The sequence below is a fragment of the Haemorhous mexicanus genome, chromosome 16 (genome assembly GCF_027477595.1).
Source record: "Haemorhous mexicanus isolate bHaeMex1 chromosome 16, bHaeMex1.pri, whole genome shotgun sequence".
NCBI lineage: Eukaryota > Metazoa > Chordata > Aves > Passeriformes > Fringillidae > Haemorhous > Haemorhous mexicanus.
Window position 1 is genome coordinate 845,419 of NC_082356.1, and position 13,237 is coordinate 858,655.

Here is a 13,237-nt window from a genome sequence, read left to right on the forward strand (position 1 = left end):
TGTCTGCAGAGTTGTTCTTCTCACATGTTCTCCCTCTGCTCTTTTCTGACTGGAGTTAAAACTGCACGACAATCTCTATTTTAGTTTCTTTTTAAATCTGTTATCACTGAGGCGTTACCACCGTTTGTAACTGGCCCAGCCTTGGCCAGCAGCAGGTCCATCCTTGAAGCCATCAGGGACTGGCTGTGCCAGACACGGTGGAAGCTTCCAGCAGCTTCTCACAGGAGCCATCCCTGTGCCCCACCACTGCCAAAAACTAGGCCATGGTACCAAGGGGCTCTTGTGACTCTGGGGGGGCACATGGAACCAAGGGGCAAGGGTGGCACTGTGGGGCTTCATGGAACCAAGGAGCCACGGTGACACTGTGGGGCCTCATGGAACCAAGGAGCCACGGTGACACTGTGGGGCCTCATGAAACCAAGGGGCAAGGGTGACATTGTGGGGTCTCATGGAACCAAGGAGCCACGGTGACACTGTGGGGCCACGTGGAACCAAGGGGCAAGGGTGGCACAGTGGGGCCACGTGGAACCAAGGAGCCACGGTGGCACTGTGGGGCCTCATGGAACCAAGGAGCCATGGTGACACTGTGGGGCCACATGGAACCAAGGAGCCACGGTGACACTGTGGGGCCTCATGGAACCAAGGAGCCATGGTGACACTGTGGGGCCTCATGGAACCGAGGGGCAAGGGTGACACCGCAGGGCTTGGTGGAACTCAGGTTTGATGTGACACTGCGTGGCTTCATGGAGCCAAGGAGAGCACTGTGACACTATGGAACCTAATGGAATGATCAGAAATGATACAACTTCTGGTTTCTTTTAACGTAACTTCAGTCAGGGGCTTGTTTGCCCAGGTAGAGGGGAATTGAAGTTTCTCTTCAGAGGACTCTGTTCACCAAGGCTGGGTGAGGCCTGATGAGCTTAACATCTACAGATTGGGAGTGGCCAGAAGATGCACAGGAGGTAAATGAACATTAATGAACATCACCCCCAGTGTGCAGAGACACCTGGTGTGGGAAAAGATTGAGAAGGGAATCAAAGAATGAGGACTTAATTGACATCAAAGGCGAACGGATCAATCAGCAATAGCAGATGGAATACTAAGAATTGGATAATTTAAGAGCAAAGAACATTAATTTCTTTGGTTTTTTTCTGTATAAATATGTGAAAAGCGTAGTAAAGAACAATGTGTGATGGAATGATTTTCACTGTGCAACCCGGACACGTGTGGATGGAATAATTTCTGTTGCATGTGATGGCCGCAATGACATCCTGGCAAGAATAAGGTAATGCATAAATTCTGTAACACTGAGAAGATGTTGTTGGAGTTTCTGTTTTTCATGCAGTTTCAGTGTCAGTCCAGTGAGGTCCATCACCAACACAGGCTCTTTCTGGACTCTTTAGAGAAGAGAACCGGAGGCCACGATTGCACAAACCTCTCAGAGACTCCCAGGCAAAAGCAAAACCCAAAGTCCCTGGGAGCATTAAGGAGCCCCCAGGGCCATTCCTGAGCAAGGCTCCCCAGGGACTCCTTCCAGCAGATCCCTGAGGCCACTGGGATGTGGGGCAGGGGGGGATGCTGAGGGCAGGACAAGGGGCTGACAGTGCCCAGCCTGGCTGGGGCTGTGCCAGGAGGCCCCAGTGCCTCAGGACAAGGTGTCTCCTCCCAGCCCTTGGTGGCACAGACCCTGCTGTGCCCAGGGCACCAAGATGTGGCTTCTCCTGGGCACTGCAAGCCCCGCCAGCGCCCTTGGCCATGTCCAGCACAGCTTGTCCTGCGCTGTCCCACAGCTGCTGCTGTGTCCCTGCAGGCTGCACACTCCGATCTCACTGCCCCCTGGCTCTGCCCTGCCACTGCCAGCCCTGCCCTGACCTCTGCCCACCCTCACCCTCTGTGTCTGGGGACACACACACATGCACTGAGCTCATCCCCCTCCTTCTGGGTGCTGCTCCTGCCACAGCACTGCCCTGGGAGGGTTCATTCCTCACAGGAGCTGCTGTGTTTGTACTGGAGCATTTTATAGCTCTGCTTCTGCCTCTCTGGCAATTGTCTCTTCACAGAGCTCTCCAAGGAAAAGATTCATTCAATTGTGGAATAGCAGAGGTGGGAAGAGCCCCCTGAGCCCCCTTGGCCTGGGTGTGGCTGGGATGGAGTTCCCTTTGCCCAGAGCACCCCTGTCCTGCTGTGCTTGGCTCTTGTGGCTGCAGCAGGGCTGGTCCCAGCCCAAGGCTTTGGCTGTCCCTGAGCAGGGCTCGCCCCACATGAGGCTTCTCTGCAACCTGCTCCCCCAATGGGCTGGGGGTGGGCAGGTGTTCCTGGGGGCACAGGGATGGGACAGCTTGGCTGGACTGACCCAAGGGCTCTTCTATTCTATGTGATGTCCAGATCAGCAGGGAAATAAGGGGGACAAGAAGGCCTCTGGATTTTCTGTATTAATACATTTGTCTTCCAAAGCAACCACTACATGTGCTGAACTCTTGTTTTCCCATGGTTTTCCTTGCTTCTGCATTTGGCCTTTGCTTTTTGGTCCCTCCAGTATTAATCTCTCTTTATGATGACCCCCAATGTTTTCACCTTATTTTCTCCTGTCTTCTGATGAAGGAGGGACAGTGACACAGACACTTGGCTGTCACTTGATGGCCAGAGGGGTTTAACCACAGTCACCTTGCCCAACTCTTCTCTTATGGGCACAGCCAGAAATGTCAGGGCTCTGCCAGGTGCCCACCCCTGAACTGGGCTCATGCCCTCCTCCCAGCCCCAGGGCTGCCCAGGGACACGAGTCCTTCCCTTGCACACACACACAGAGTTCATTGCAGCACGGGCAGGGGCTCCCTGGGCTCTGCTGCCACTGCCAGAGCATGGCAGGGACCTCAGCCCTGCGGGTGTCACCCTGCCCTGCTCTGCCCTGCCTGAGGTGTCCCACGGCCAGAGGGATGGACACAGGGAGCTCTGTGCTCAGGAGCTCGTCCCAGCCCTGCACTCAGGGGTTCCCAGGGGATGTTACTCTCTGGAAAGTCCAGGAGCAGCTGAAGGAGTTTGTGCTCACTGGGTTTATGTCCCCTCACACACACAGGATGTTCAGGGCTGTGGAGTGTCCGTGCACTGCAAACACAGACTCCTGACCCGGGCACTTGATGTCCCTCCATGGAGAGAAGAAGAACCTCTGTGACCTGGGGTGAGAGGCCACTGCTGTAGCAGTGCTGGCTTTGCACTGCTGGGACAGCCCCCACCCTGATCACTGCCACACTTCTGCTGGGCACTGCTGGTTTCCTCTGCAGGGCACTGTGCTGGGCACATCCCTGAGAGTAACTGGGAAGGAGATTGAAGCTTTCAGGCCCTGCACTGGGGAGATGCCCTTGCATGATGGAAATGCTGCTGCAGAGCCCAGCTCTGTCCCAGCAGTGCCCACAACCTGTGCCTGCCTGCAGTCCTTGGACAGGCACACAGCATGACAGGGACTGAGCTGGCAGAGCCCTGAGGCCCTAAACCAGCACAGGGGTTCTGAAGGTGAGTGTGGGAGTGAAGGAAGGGGAGGCTATGGAGGAGAAGCCCTGGGGCTCCCTGGAAGTGAGGAACACTGGGGTTCCTTTTTCTCCTCCAGCTCTGCCCAGAGGCACGGACCCTGCAGCTCTAGAAATCAGGGAGGAAAGATGTCAGGCACACATGGCAATACAGAGTTCTTTAATTTGTGTTAGCATATATGTGTAGTACATATATGCTGGTTTTCCAGTATCTGGGTGCAAAAAGACAGATAAATATTAAAATAAAAATACTGGAGTCAAACATTGTTCTGTGAACAAATTCACAAAAGTTTAACACCTGTGTAAACGGCAAAAAAGACAGGACACAGAGTGAGAATTAAAGAGTAACATCATAAGAGATATGCAGAAGAATGAGAGTTTATTGCTTCTGAAAACCATTTGTTATCATTTTCGTCAGGCTATTCCTGAGCTCCTGGTTCCTCAGGCTGTAGATAAGGGGGTTCAGGGCTGGAGGCACCACCGAGTACAGAACTGACACTGCCAGATCCAGGGATGGGGAGGAGATGGAGGGGGGCTTCAGGTAGGCAAATGTGCCAGTGCTGAGGAACAGGGAGACCACAGCCAGGTGAGGGAGGCAGGTGGAAAAGGCTTTGTGCCGTCCCTGCTCAGAGGGTATCCTCAGCACAGCCCTGAAGATCTGCACATAGGAGAAAACAATGAACACAAAACAACCAAAAGCTAAACAGGAACCAACAGCAAGAAATCCAAGTTCCCTGAGTTGGGAGTGTGAGCAGGAGAGCTTGAGGATGTGTGGGATTTCACAGAAGAACTGGCCCAGGGCATTGCCGTGGCACAGGGGCAGGGAAAATGTATTGGCTGTGTGCAGCAGAGCATTGAGAAAGGCACTGGCCCAGGCAGCTGCTGCCATGTAGGCACAAGCTCTGCTGCCCAGGAGGGTCCCGTAGTGCAGGGGTTTGCAGATGGACACGTAGCGGTCGTAGCACATGATGGTCAGGAGGGAAACTTCTGCTGAATAGAAAAGGACAAACAGAAACACCTGAGCAGCACATCCTGAGTAGGAGATGTCCCTGGTGTCCCAGAGGGAATTGTGCATGGCTTTGGGGACAGTGGTGCAGATGGAGCCCAGGTCGCTGAGGGCCAGGTTGAGCAGGAAGAAGAACATGGGCGTGTGTAGGTGGTGGCCGCAGGCTACGGCGCTGATGATGAGGCCGTTGCCCAGGAGGGCAGCCAGGGAGATGCCCAGCAAGAGGCAGAAGTGCAGGAGCTGCAGCTGCCGCGTGCCTGCCAGTGCCAGCAGGAGGAAGTGGCTGATGGAGCTGCTGTTGGACATTTGCTGTCTCTGGCCATGGGGAGCTGTTCAAGGAGGAGACAGTGACAAGTCAGGGCAGACTTTCCTGAGCAATGTCCAAGCCCTTTCTCCCAGCCCTTCCCCTCTGTTCCCCCCAGTTTTCCTTCTCTCAGCACCCTTCCCTTCAGCCCTGTGCCTGGAGCTCTGCTGGGATCTGGCCCTGTTGCTGTGATGAGCAGGGGCTCTGTCCACAGACCCCGAGGGGTCAGCTCTACTCTGCAGCAGTGGGGTCATGGGAATGTGGACAGGGGCCACTCCTGGGATTGGATTCCATCAGCCCAAACTGCTCCTGAGGCAGAGGAGCTTGGCAGAACCTCCTGTCCCAGGTTTAAGGAGCCGTGATGGCCAAAGGCAGTTTGAGAGGGTTTCCCGCTGAGCCCAGAGAGAGCAGAGAGAACTGTGCAATGCAAGAGCCTTGGCTGTAACTCAGTGAAGGGTGAGGGGAGCTGTTCTGTCGCTTCATCTGTCCCCAGCTGCCTTTTCTGAGATGGAGGGCAGTCCCTGGAAATCAGCATGATACAGCTGAGAGCAGAGGGACCCAGAGCAGAGCAAACTGGCTCAGCCTTTCTTAGAGTTTTAACCCCACTCTGGCCAAGGACTGTCCCCCAGTGTCCTCCGGAGGCAGCTGACAGCTTGGATGACATGCCGAGGACACACCAAAAGCTCCTGTCCAGGGCACTCCTTGAGGAGAGTGGGCTCATTGCCAGCCCCCAGGCTGCCCTGCCCAGAGCTCCCCGGGCACAGGGAGCTGGGACACCCCATTGCTGTGCTCAGCCTGCACAGGAGGAGCCCAAGGGCTGGGCCTGACCCTGCAGCTGGAGCTGCCATTCCAGAGAGCCCCTCAGCACTGCCAGGAGCACCTGGACAAGGCAAGGAGAGGGAGAGAGCCGGGCCTGAGGAAAAGCCTTTCCCTGCCCAGCCCTTCCCAGCCCCTGCCAGGCAGCAGCAGGGCAGGACAGTGGCCCTCAGGCCCTGGTCAGCAGGGAATGGGCACATGGCCAGAGAGATGCCCTTCATCTCTTGAGCTGCTCTGCCGGCCCAGGAGGGACTGAGGGCCCCGAGCCCCCGGGCTGAGGGCTGTGCTGGCTGGGAGGGGACACAAGAGCTGTGCTGCTCAGGGCAGTGTCTGCCCTGCAGGGCAGGGCCAGCAGGTGCCACATCTGCCTGCAGCAGGGCTTCCCTCAGCACTGCCTCCCTCCCTCCCTGCCCACGGCTCTGCTGCTGGAGCTGTCCCAGCCCGAGCTGCTCCTGTGGCCCCGGGCTCCTTCCCTGCCAGAGCTGCCAGAGCCCAGCCCAGCCCCTGGGCCAGCCCTGCCCTGCAGCTGCTCGGGGCTGCAGGGATGAAAGAACAGCTCCCCCAGCCTGGGCACCATGGAAAGGTGATGCTGGATGGATCTGGAGGCTGGGCAGGTGCAGGCACTTGCTGAGATCCCCAGGAATCCTCAGTGCGGTGGTTTAAGAGCCTCAGCCCCTGCTCTGCCCTGCACAGCTGAGTTTTCATTGCCACCAAGCTGAGCCAGGGAAAAGTGCGGGCACAGATTCAGGAGAGCAGACAGGGAAGCAGGAAAATACAGCCCTGATTGAGCTCCTGAAAAGTCCCCTCAGAAATGAGCTGGGCATGAGCTGGAGCTCTGAGCAGCCCACACAGCACCCTCTCCACAGCAGCAGGACCTGCCCTGGCAGGAGTCACTCCTTGCACCCACAGCTGCCCTGCACCATCCATGGGGAGCTGCCAGGCAAGCTGAGAGCTGCCCCTGGCAGGTGGCACATGCCCGGGGCTGGCCAAGAGCCCTGAGGGCTGCAGGAGCTGCTCTGCAGGTCAGCCCTGGGCAGCCCTGGATGCAGCCCCAGCTTCACCCCCTGCAGCCATCCCTGGCAGCAGGAGCCATCCTGCCCAGTCCCTCTGACGGTGCCCAGGGCAGCCCTGCTCTGCAGCACATCCTCCCCCAAAGCAGAAACAGCAGCAGAGCCATTCTTACAGTCACATCAGTCCTGTCCTGGGTCAGCTTCAGGAGATCCCTGCAGCCAGAGACTGACTGTGTCAGAAGTAGTGAAGATTTCTCCATGAATGAGCTCAGAATTGTCCTTCTGCTTTGAGCCTCTGTCTGCTTCACTGCTCTCAGGTACCTGCAGGCAGTGCCCTCAGCCCTGCTGGGCTGGGAGAGGAGCTGCTCCTCAGGAGAAATGTCGTTTTTTCAGCTCTTCTGGGTTTGCCAGGAGCTGCCTCTGTGCCAGGAGCCCGGCCCAGCTCAGCAGCATAGACACAGCACAAGGACTTTAATGACCCTCTCAGGGATTTGGTGTTGTTTACATCAGACTCAGTCCCTCAGAGTGTATTCAAAAAACTTCTCAAGTACTCAAAGTTAAATTGAAACTCCCAAGTTTCTTGAAGTTTTAATGCACCACACTGAAGGACACGACTGAGAAAGTGTCCCCAGGTTCCAGTTAGAGCAGAACACTGGAGACAGTGATGACAGCTGGGGACAAACAAGGCAAAGGTGTCTCTGGTGCTGAGCAAAGCTGGATGTGTTTCAGGAATGCAAAGGGCCAAGGCCTGAGCCCCAGCCCCTGGCCAGGCAGATCCTGTCCCTCCCTCCTTGCTCAGGGCTCTTCCCGGGATGGGCACTGGCATGTGGGGATGTGCAGTGCCAAGGGCAGGAGCATGGGGCGGCCCCTGCCAGGCTGCTGAGCAGGGACAAGGAGGCATGAGGCCCCAGGCCTGCAAGGGTCACTTGTCTCCTGCTCCTGGCTCAGGCCCAGGCCCAGCAGCCATGGCCAAAGTGCTGCCCAAGTTGGCTCTGTCAGGGCCTGGCAGCTGCTGCCCATGCCTGTGCCCTGTGCAGCCCAGGCTGTGCTACGGTGTCCCTGCCCTGCGCCTCTGTCCCTGCAGGCTGTGCTCATCCCCCGGCTGCCCCACCTGGCTGGCCCCTTCCTTTGCTGACAGCTCTGCCTCCTGCCTGCCTCTGCCTGCCCACACAAAGCCTTGGGCTGACCCAGGCTCCTTCTGAGGGATGTGTTGCACCTCAGCCCTGCCCTGGCAGGGAAATTCCTTGCTCTTTTTTCCCAAGCTGGGCCTCCCAAGCTGCCTTTTGCATTAACTCTTTCTTTCTCTGGCTGTACTCTACTATGTCAAAATGATCCACCATCTCTGAATCCACCCTTCAGTCCATCCCAGGGCTCTCCCCTTCTGTCCTTAGTCTGCACCCCACTGAGCACAGAGCTCCTCTGTCCCTATACAGTGCTCATGTGCTTGAGGACATGGGCGCCTGGACAAGAAGGACGGTTCTTTCCTACAGGAAGGAAACCACAGAGCCCCAGGGTTTTGTAGGCAGATGAGAGGCAGGAACTGGAGACCAAGGTAAGCCAGACTTGTGTGTCCTTGCAGCTTTTGTCTGAAAGCAACCCTTGGATATTTGGGGAGTTTTGGAGATGCAATTCCATTTTCAGCCATATGTAGCAGTGTATTTCTATAGCCATGGGTGCCTGGACCAGAATGACAGCTCTTCTGCACAGGAAGGAAAGGGCAGAGCCCCAGTGTTTCACAGGCAGATGAGAGCTGGTCTTCAGGAATCCAAGGGAACCTAGACAGTCCTGGCAGCTTTTATCTAGGAGCTCTCTTGGATATAAGGAATTTTGGAGGCAGATTCCCAGTTTTGGCTATGGATGCCTGCACATGAAAGATGTTTCTTTCCATGGAAAGAAAAGCAGAGCCCCCCCAGTGTTTTGACGGCAGATGCTAAGGCCATCTAGAGCTGTCTGTTCTGGCAGATTTCATATAGGTACAATCCTTTGATATAATCAAATATGGAGGTAGAATCCCAATTTCAGCCATGAACCCCTGGAGGAGAAGGAGAGTTCTTTCCCAGAGGAAGGAAAACATGGAGCTCCATGGCTTCAGGGCCAGATGAATAGCAACGCTCAACATGCCAAGGTCAGCCGGACCAGTCAGGCTAAGCCAGCAAGACTTGTTCCATGTTCTTGGATCCTGGGGGCCCTGCAGCAGAACTTTGTTTCCAGAAGGCCCAGCGATACCACAGTGGTCTCCTTGGCTCTGCAGTGGCACAATGGCCCCTTGCTTCCATGAGGCCATGCAGTGCCAAAATGGTTTCCTTGGTTCCATGGGACTGTGCAGAGTGCCACAATGGCCCCTTGGTTCTATTGGGCTCCCCAAGATCACAATGGACCCTTGGTTCCACAGGCATGGCTGTGTCACACTGGCCCCTTGGTGCCATGGGGACCCATAGTGTCACAATGGCCCCTTGGTGCCATGGGGACCCATAGTGTCACACTGGCCCCTTGCTTCCATGGGGAATCATAGTGTCACACTGGCCCCTTGGTGCCATGGGGACCCATAGTGTCACAATGGCCCATTGGTGCCATGGGGACTCAGAGTGCCAGAATGGTCTCATTGCTTCCATGAGTCCCTGCAGTGTCTCAGAGAGCTCCTTGTTTCCACAAGGGCCTGCAGAGCCCCTTGATTCAACAAGGCCTCAAAGTGCCAGAATGGTCTCCAGGATTCCATGATGCCCCACAGTGTCACAAGGACACCTTGGCTCCATGAAACCCTGAAATAGGGAATGGCCCCTTGATTCCATTTGGTTCCTCCCTGTCACACGAGTTCTTAGTTCCACCGCACCCTGTAGTGTCACAATGGTCTCCTTGGTTCCACAGAGTCAGAATCTCCCTGTGGTCTCATGGAGCCCCACTAAGATCCCCATTGATTCCATGAGGCCCCGCCGTGCTACAATGACCCTTAGGTTAAATGGCCCCTTGGTTCCCGTGAGTCCTGAAGTGTCATAATGGTCTCCATGGTTCCATGAGGCCCCAGAATGTCACAATGGACTTTTGGTTCCATGAGCTTTCGTACAGCCAACAGCAGTGTCCTTGGCTCCACAGTGTCACAAGGGACCCTTTGTCCATGAGCTTCAGTAGAGTGAGATGGACACCTCGATTCCATGAGGTTCTGTAATGTCCCAATGGACTCCTTGGTTCCATGGCCCTGCTGTCCAGAATTGCCCCTTGGTTACACGAGGTTCTGCACTGTCAGCAGGAATCACCTTGGTTCTGCAGTGTCATAACCGACCCTTGGTTCCATGAGGTGCCAGGCCTCCCACAGCCTCTCAGAGACCCTTCTCCCCCTCACGGCCCCTCACAGCCCCAGGCCTGGGGCTCCTCCCAAAGGAGAAGGGGTCGGGCCCTGCTTGTTCTCCTTTTATTTCAGTCCCTTCACAGCCACGAGTGAAGAAAGGCTGAAATGGAGCCTTTCCTCAGCGTTTCCCTCGGGGTTCATTGCGGGCTGAAGCTCTGCGCTGGCGCTGGCCCGAGTGCCACCATCCCTGCAGCCGCCAGGCCTTTGCTGTCCTCCCGTGTCCGTTCCCTGTCCCCGAGTCCCGCCCGGCTCTGGCAGCAGCAGCAGCCGCAGCGCAGGGGGCGCCGGCCCGGCCCAGCCGGGGCTCCCGGCCAGGAGCAGCAGCAGCGCCGGCCCCTTCCCGCCTGCTCCTGCCTCGGCTCCCGAGGGCTTTTTCCAGCTCAGTTCTGGAGTAGAGCAGCAATCACCCACACACAGCCCTGACTGCGCAGGGCCCGCCTGTGCTGCCCTGCCCCAGCCCTCAGAGAAAGAAAGGATCGGGTTCCAGCGCTGTTTTCAGCACTGCTTTACTCACCCTGAGGTGACAGCAGGAGGCTGCTGCTGCCTTTACCTTGGGAATTGGAGATCATGGCTGCTCTTGCCACTTGAAATTTATCTGTAAAACTGCAATTGCCTTTTTCGATCAGTGCTAGCCAGAGTGCTTTTTTCATTATGGTGAATGTGGGAATCCTTAAAATCAGAGGGTTTTGGGAAAGCTGCAAAAGGCAGGCCTCAGAGACAGCAGAACAGTGATTAGAGCTGAGCTGTAACCATGAGATAGGGCAGCAGATAAGTTAAATAAGAAGTGGGAAAGTATGGACAAATAGAACAATGGTTTGTGTATTAATGCTTGGCTAGAAAAACTCCCTAAGCTGCAGAAAAGTATTTCTAGGCTGATATTAGGAAATACTGAGCTTAATAAATGAGCTCTGAGCATTGTGTTTTAAGGCTTACAAGCAGGTATTGTATTCGAAATAATCAGGCATTGTTTTAACCAAAGGTACGTGTGCTTATAATGGTTGGCTAGAACTATTGTCAATATGCTTTTGCTTTGTGTGATTGGTCAAAAAACTTTTAAAGTAAGTTGTAACATTGAGTTCTTTGTCTGCTGCCGAGGAGACAAACTGCCAGCATCTTCCCATTGTCATAACCATGTAATGAGACTGATGCTGGAAAATAAACACCTCAAGACACATTCCTCAGCAGTCCCGCCCTGTTTGTGATTTTGTACATAGACCCCCGGCCGGCAATAGATGAACTCAGGCTTTTGGTCACAGGCATCATGATTAGCAGATCTTGAAATCCTCTAAAGTCCCTGAGCACTAAGTCAAGGAGAATTAAAGCCACACAGACCACATTTGCAGTGCTCAAACATGGCCCTGTTGCTGCTGCTGCTGAAATAAAATCATCTGACAGAGGCCATCACAGAAATTGCCTCTCAAGTGTCAAATCAAATGAAAAATCCACCAGGAGGAAGAGAAACCAGAACTTCTTGACCCGCTCAATTTTTCTTCTGAGCAGCAGCAGCAGTAAATGGAGATGCACAGAGGTATTTCCAGCTGCTGCTGATCCCAGCTGGAGCCCAGCCTGCTGCCCAGTCCCAGCGGGAAGCTGAGCCCAGCCCGGGGAGCTCCCGCAGTGTCGGGAGCTCAGCGCACGCGGAGCCAGGCCCAGAGCCCCGGGCACGGCCGCCCATTGCTGGGCAGCGGCGCAGACGGAACGTCCTGCGGCCCAAACCTCCTGCTCCTGCCACACAGCGCCAGCGCTCTCCCCCTCCTCCTCCTCTCCCAGCACGGCACAAATTCCAGCTCGGAGGAGGCTTCCCCAGAGAGGGCTCAGGCTCCTGCTTCAGCCTCAGGGTCCCTGCAGAGGAACAGGGCATCTTTCAGGCACTTCCACAAGCTCAGGGCTGCCATTTCATGGGCAATCTGGGATGAAAATGGACTTGTTAGGAAGCACAAAAGCAGAGGGGATTGATCAGAAATTATTAGGAAAAAATGACCCTTCTTATACACAAAGTTCATCAACTAATTCCCTGCATTTCTTCTTATCAGATTCTTTCAGTGATCTCCTGACAGGTCCAGCATGTTCTAGTACTTTTCATGAACTGACTGTACTCTTGATTCATATCAATGCATGAGATGTAGAAGCATCTGAACTGAACACTGAAACAAACTCCGTCAGCCCATTTTCATCTTCTAGATCACTTTCTGTATGTCCACAGGCATGTTGGAATGATTATCCCACAGCTCTCCATTTCTGGCTGCAGGCTCTGGAGATTCTTTCTCTGCATTGTCAGGTTTGCATTCCCTAACAATTCCTGGTAGCCCATCATGTTTTCTTAGGGTAGAACAGTAACAATGAAAACCTCACCAATGGCATAACTGCCCAGCCCACAAGGAAAAGAAAGAAGAAGCTGTCAAGTTCTTCAAATATTTGTCCTGCTTTGCTGCAAGAGTCATGCTGCACACACGGTGTGGAAAGCCAAGAGAAGCTGCAGTTGGTGGCACATCATGTGACAGAAGCTGCACCTCGTTCTCCAGGAAAGATTCTTGGAAAGAGCAAAGAGGACTGAGGAGAAGATGATGGAAAAACTGAAAGAGCTTTTAAGAAATTAAAAGAAAACGGAAAGAAACCATCTGAGATGTTTTACTCGATTTATTTTTATGCTCCCCTTTTCCATCTTGCACTACTTCTCCATCCATTAATTCAAAATTGATCTCACCTCGAAGATCCATGACTATGTAACTTGTAGACACTGTCAAATACCATGAGCTACACCCAGTTTGCCTTCCCCTGGTTTTCTTTGGAAAGCAATGCTGGAGAGGTAAGTGCAGTGCCTGGGTCACGTACAAATTCAGCAAAGTTCCCGTGTTTGGACCAGCTCAGGGGCTGCCCCCCGGGGAGTGCGGGGCTTGGCGCGGGGGCGAGTGGGCAACGGACAAGCAGACACGGGGACAAACGGCCCCGGTGCTTCAGTTGCAGCGAAAGCAGCAGCGAAAGCAGCGACTTTGCCGAGTACCTCTTGCTTGTCCTCTCCCTCTCCCGCAGTCCCGCTTGTCCCGCAGTCCCGCTTGTCTCTCCCTCTCCTGGTCTCCCTTTCCCGGGGTCCCCTCCTCTCCCAGTCTCTCTCCCCATGCCCGGTCGGGCCATGCCCCCGGCCCGCCCCCGGCCCCGGGCGTCCCGCCGCAGTCTCGCCTCCGGCCGGCTCTGGTCGTGCTGATAGTGGCGCCCTAGAAAATGCTAAGATAAACTCTG

General features: G+C 55.0%; 1 protein-coding gene across 1 annotated transcript; it reads right to left on the reverse strand.

Annotated features, from left to right (window-relative positions):
• Nucleotides 1-3,900: 3,900 nt before the first annotated feature.
• LOC132334686 (olfactory receptor 14J1-like) lies at nt 3,901-6,922 on the reverse strand. The gene is made up of 2 exons (XM_059860777.1): nt 6,831-6,922; nt 3,901-4,856 (listed from the first exon to the last, which is right to left on the reverse strand). The coding sequence occupies exon 2, from the start codon at nt 4,831-4,833 to the stop codon at nt 3,901-3,903; it is 933 nt and encodes a 310-aa protein (XP_059716760.1). The 5' UTR covers nt 4,834-4,856; nt 6,831-6,922.
• Between the last annotated feature and the right edge of the window lie 6,315 nt (nt 6,923-13,237).

What these genes read in the sequence shown, in the direction of transcription:
- LOC132334686 (XM_059860777.1), bottom strand. Translation starts at nt 4,833, where the DNA reads ATGTCCAACAGCAGCTCCATCAGCCACTTCCTCCTGCTGGCACTGGCA.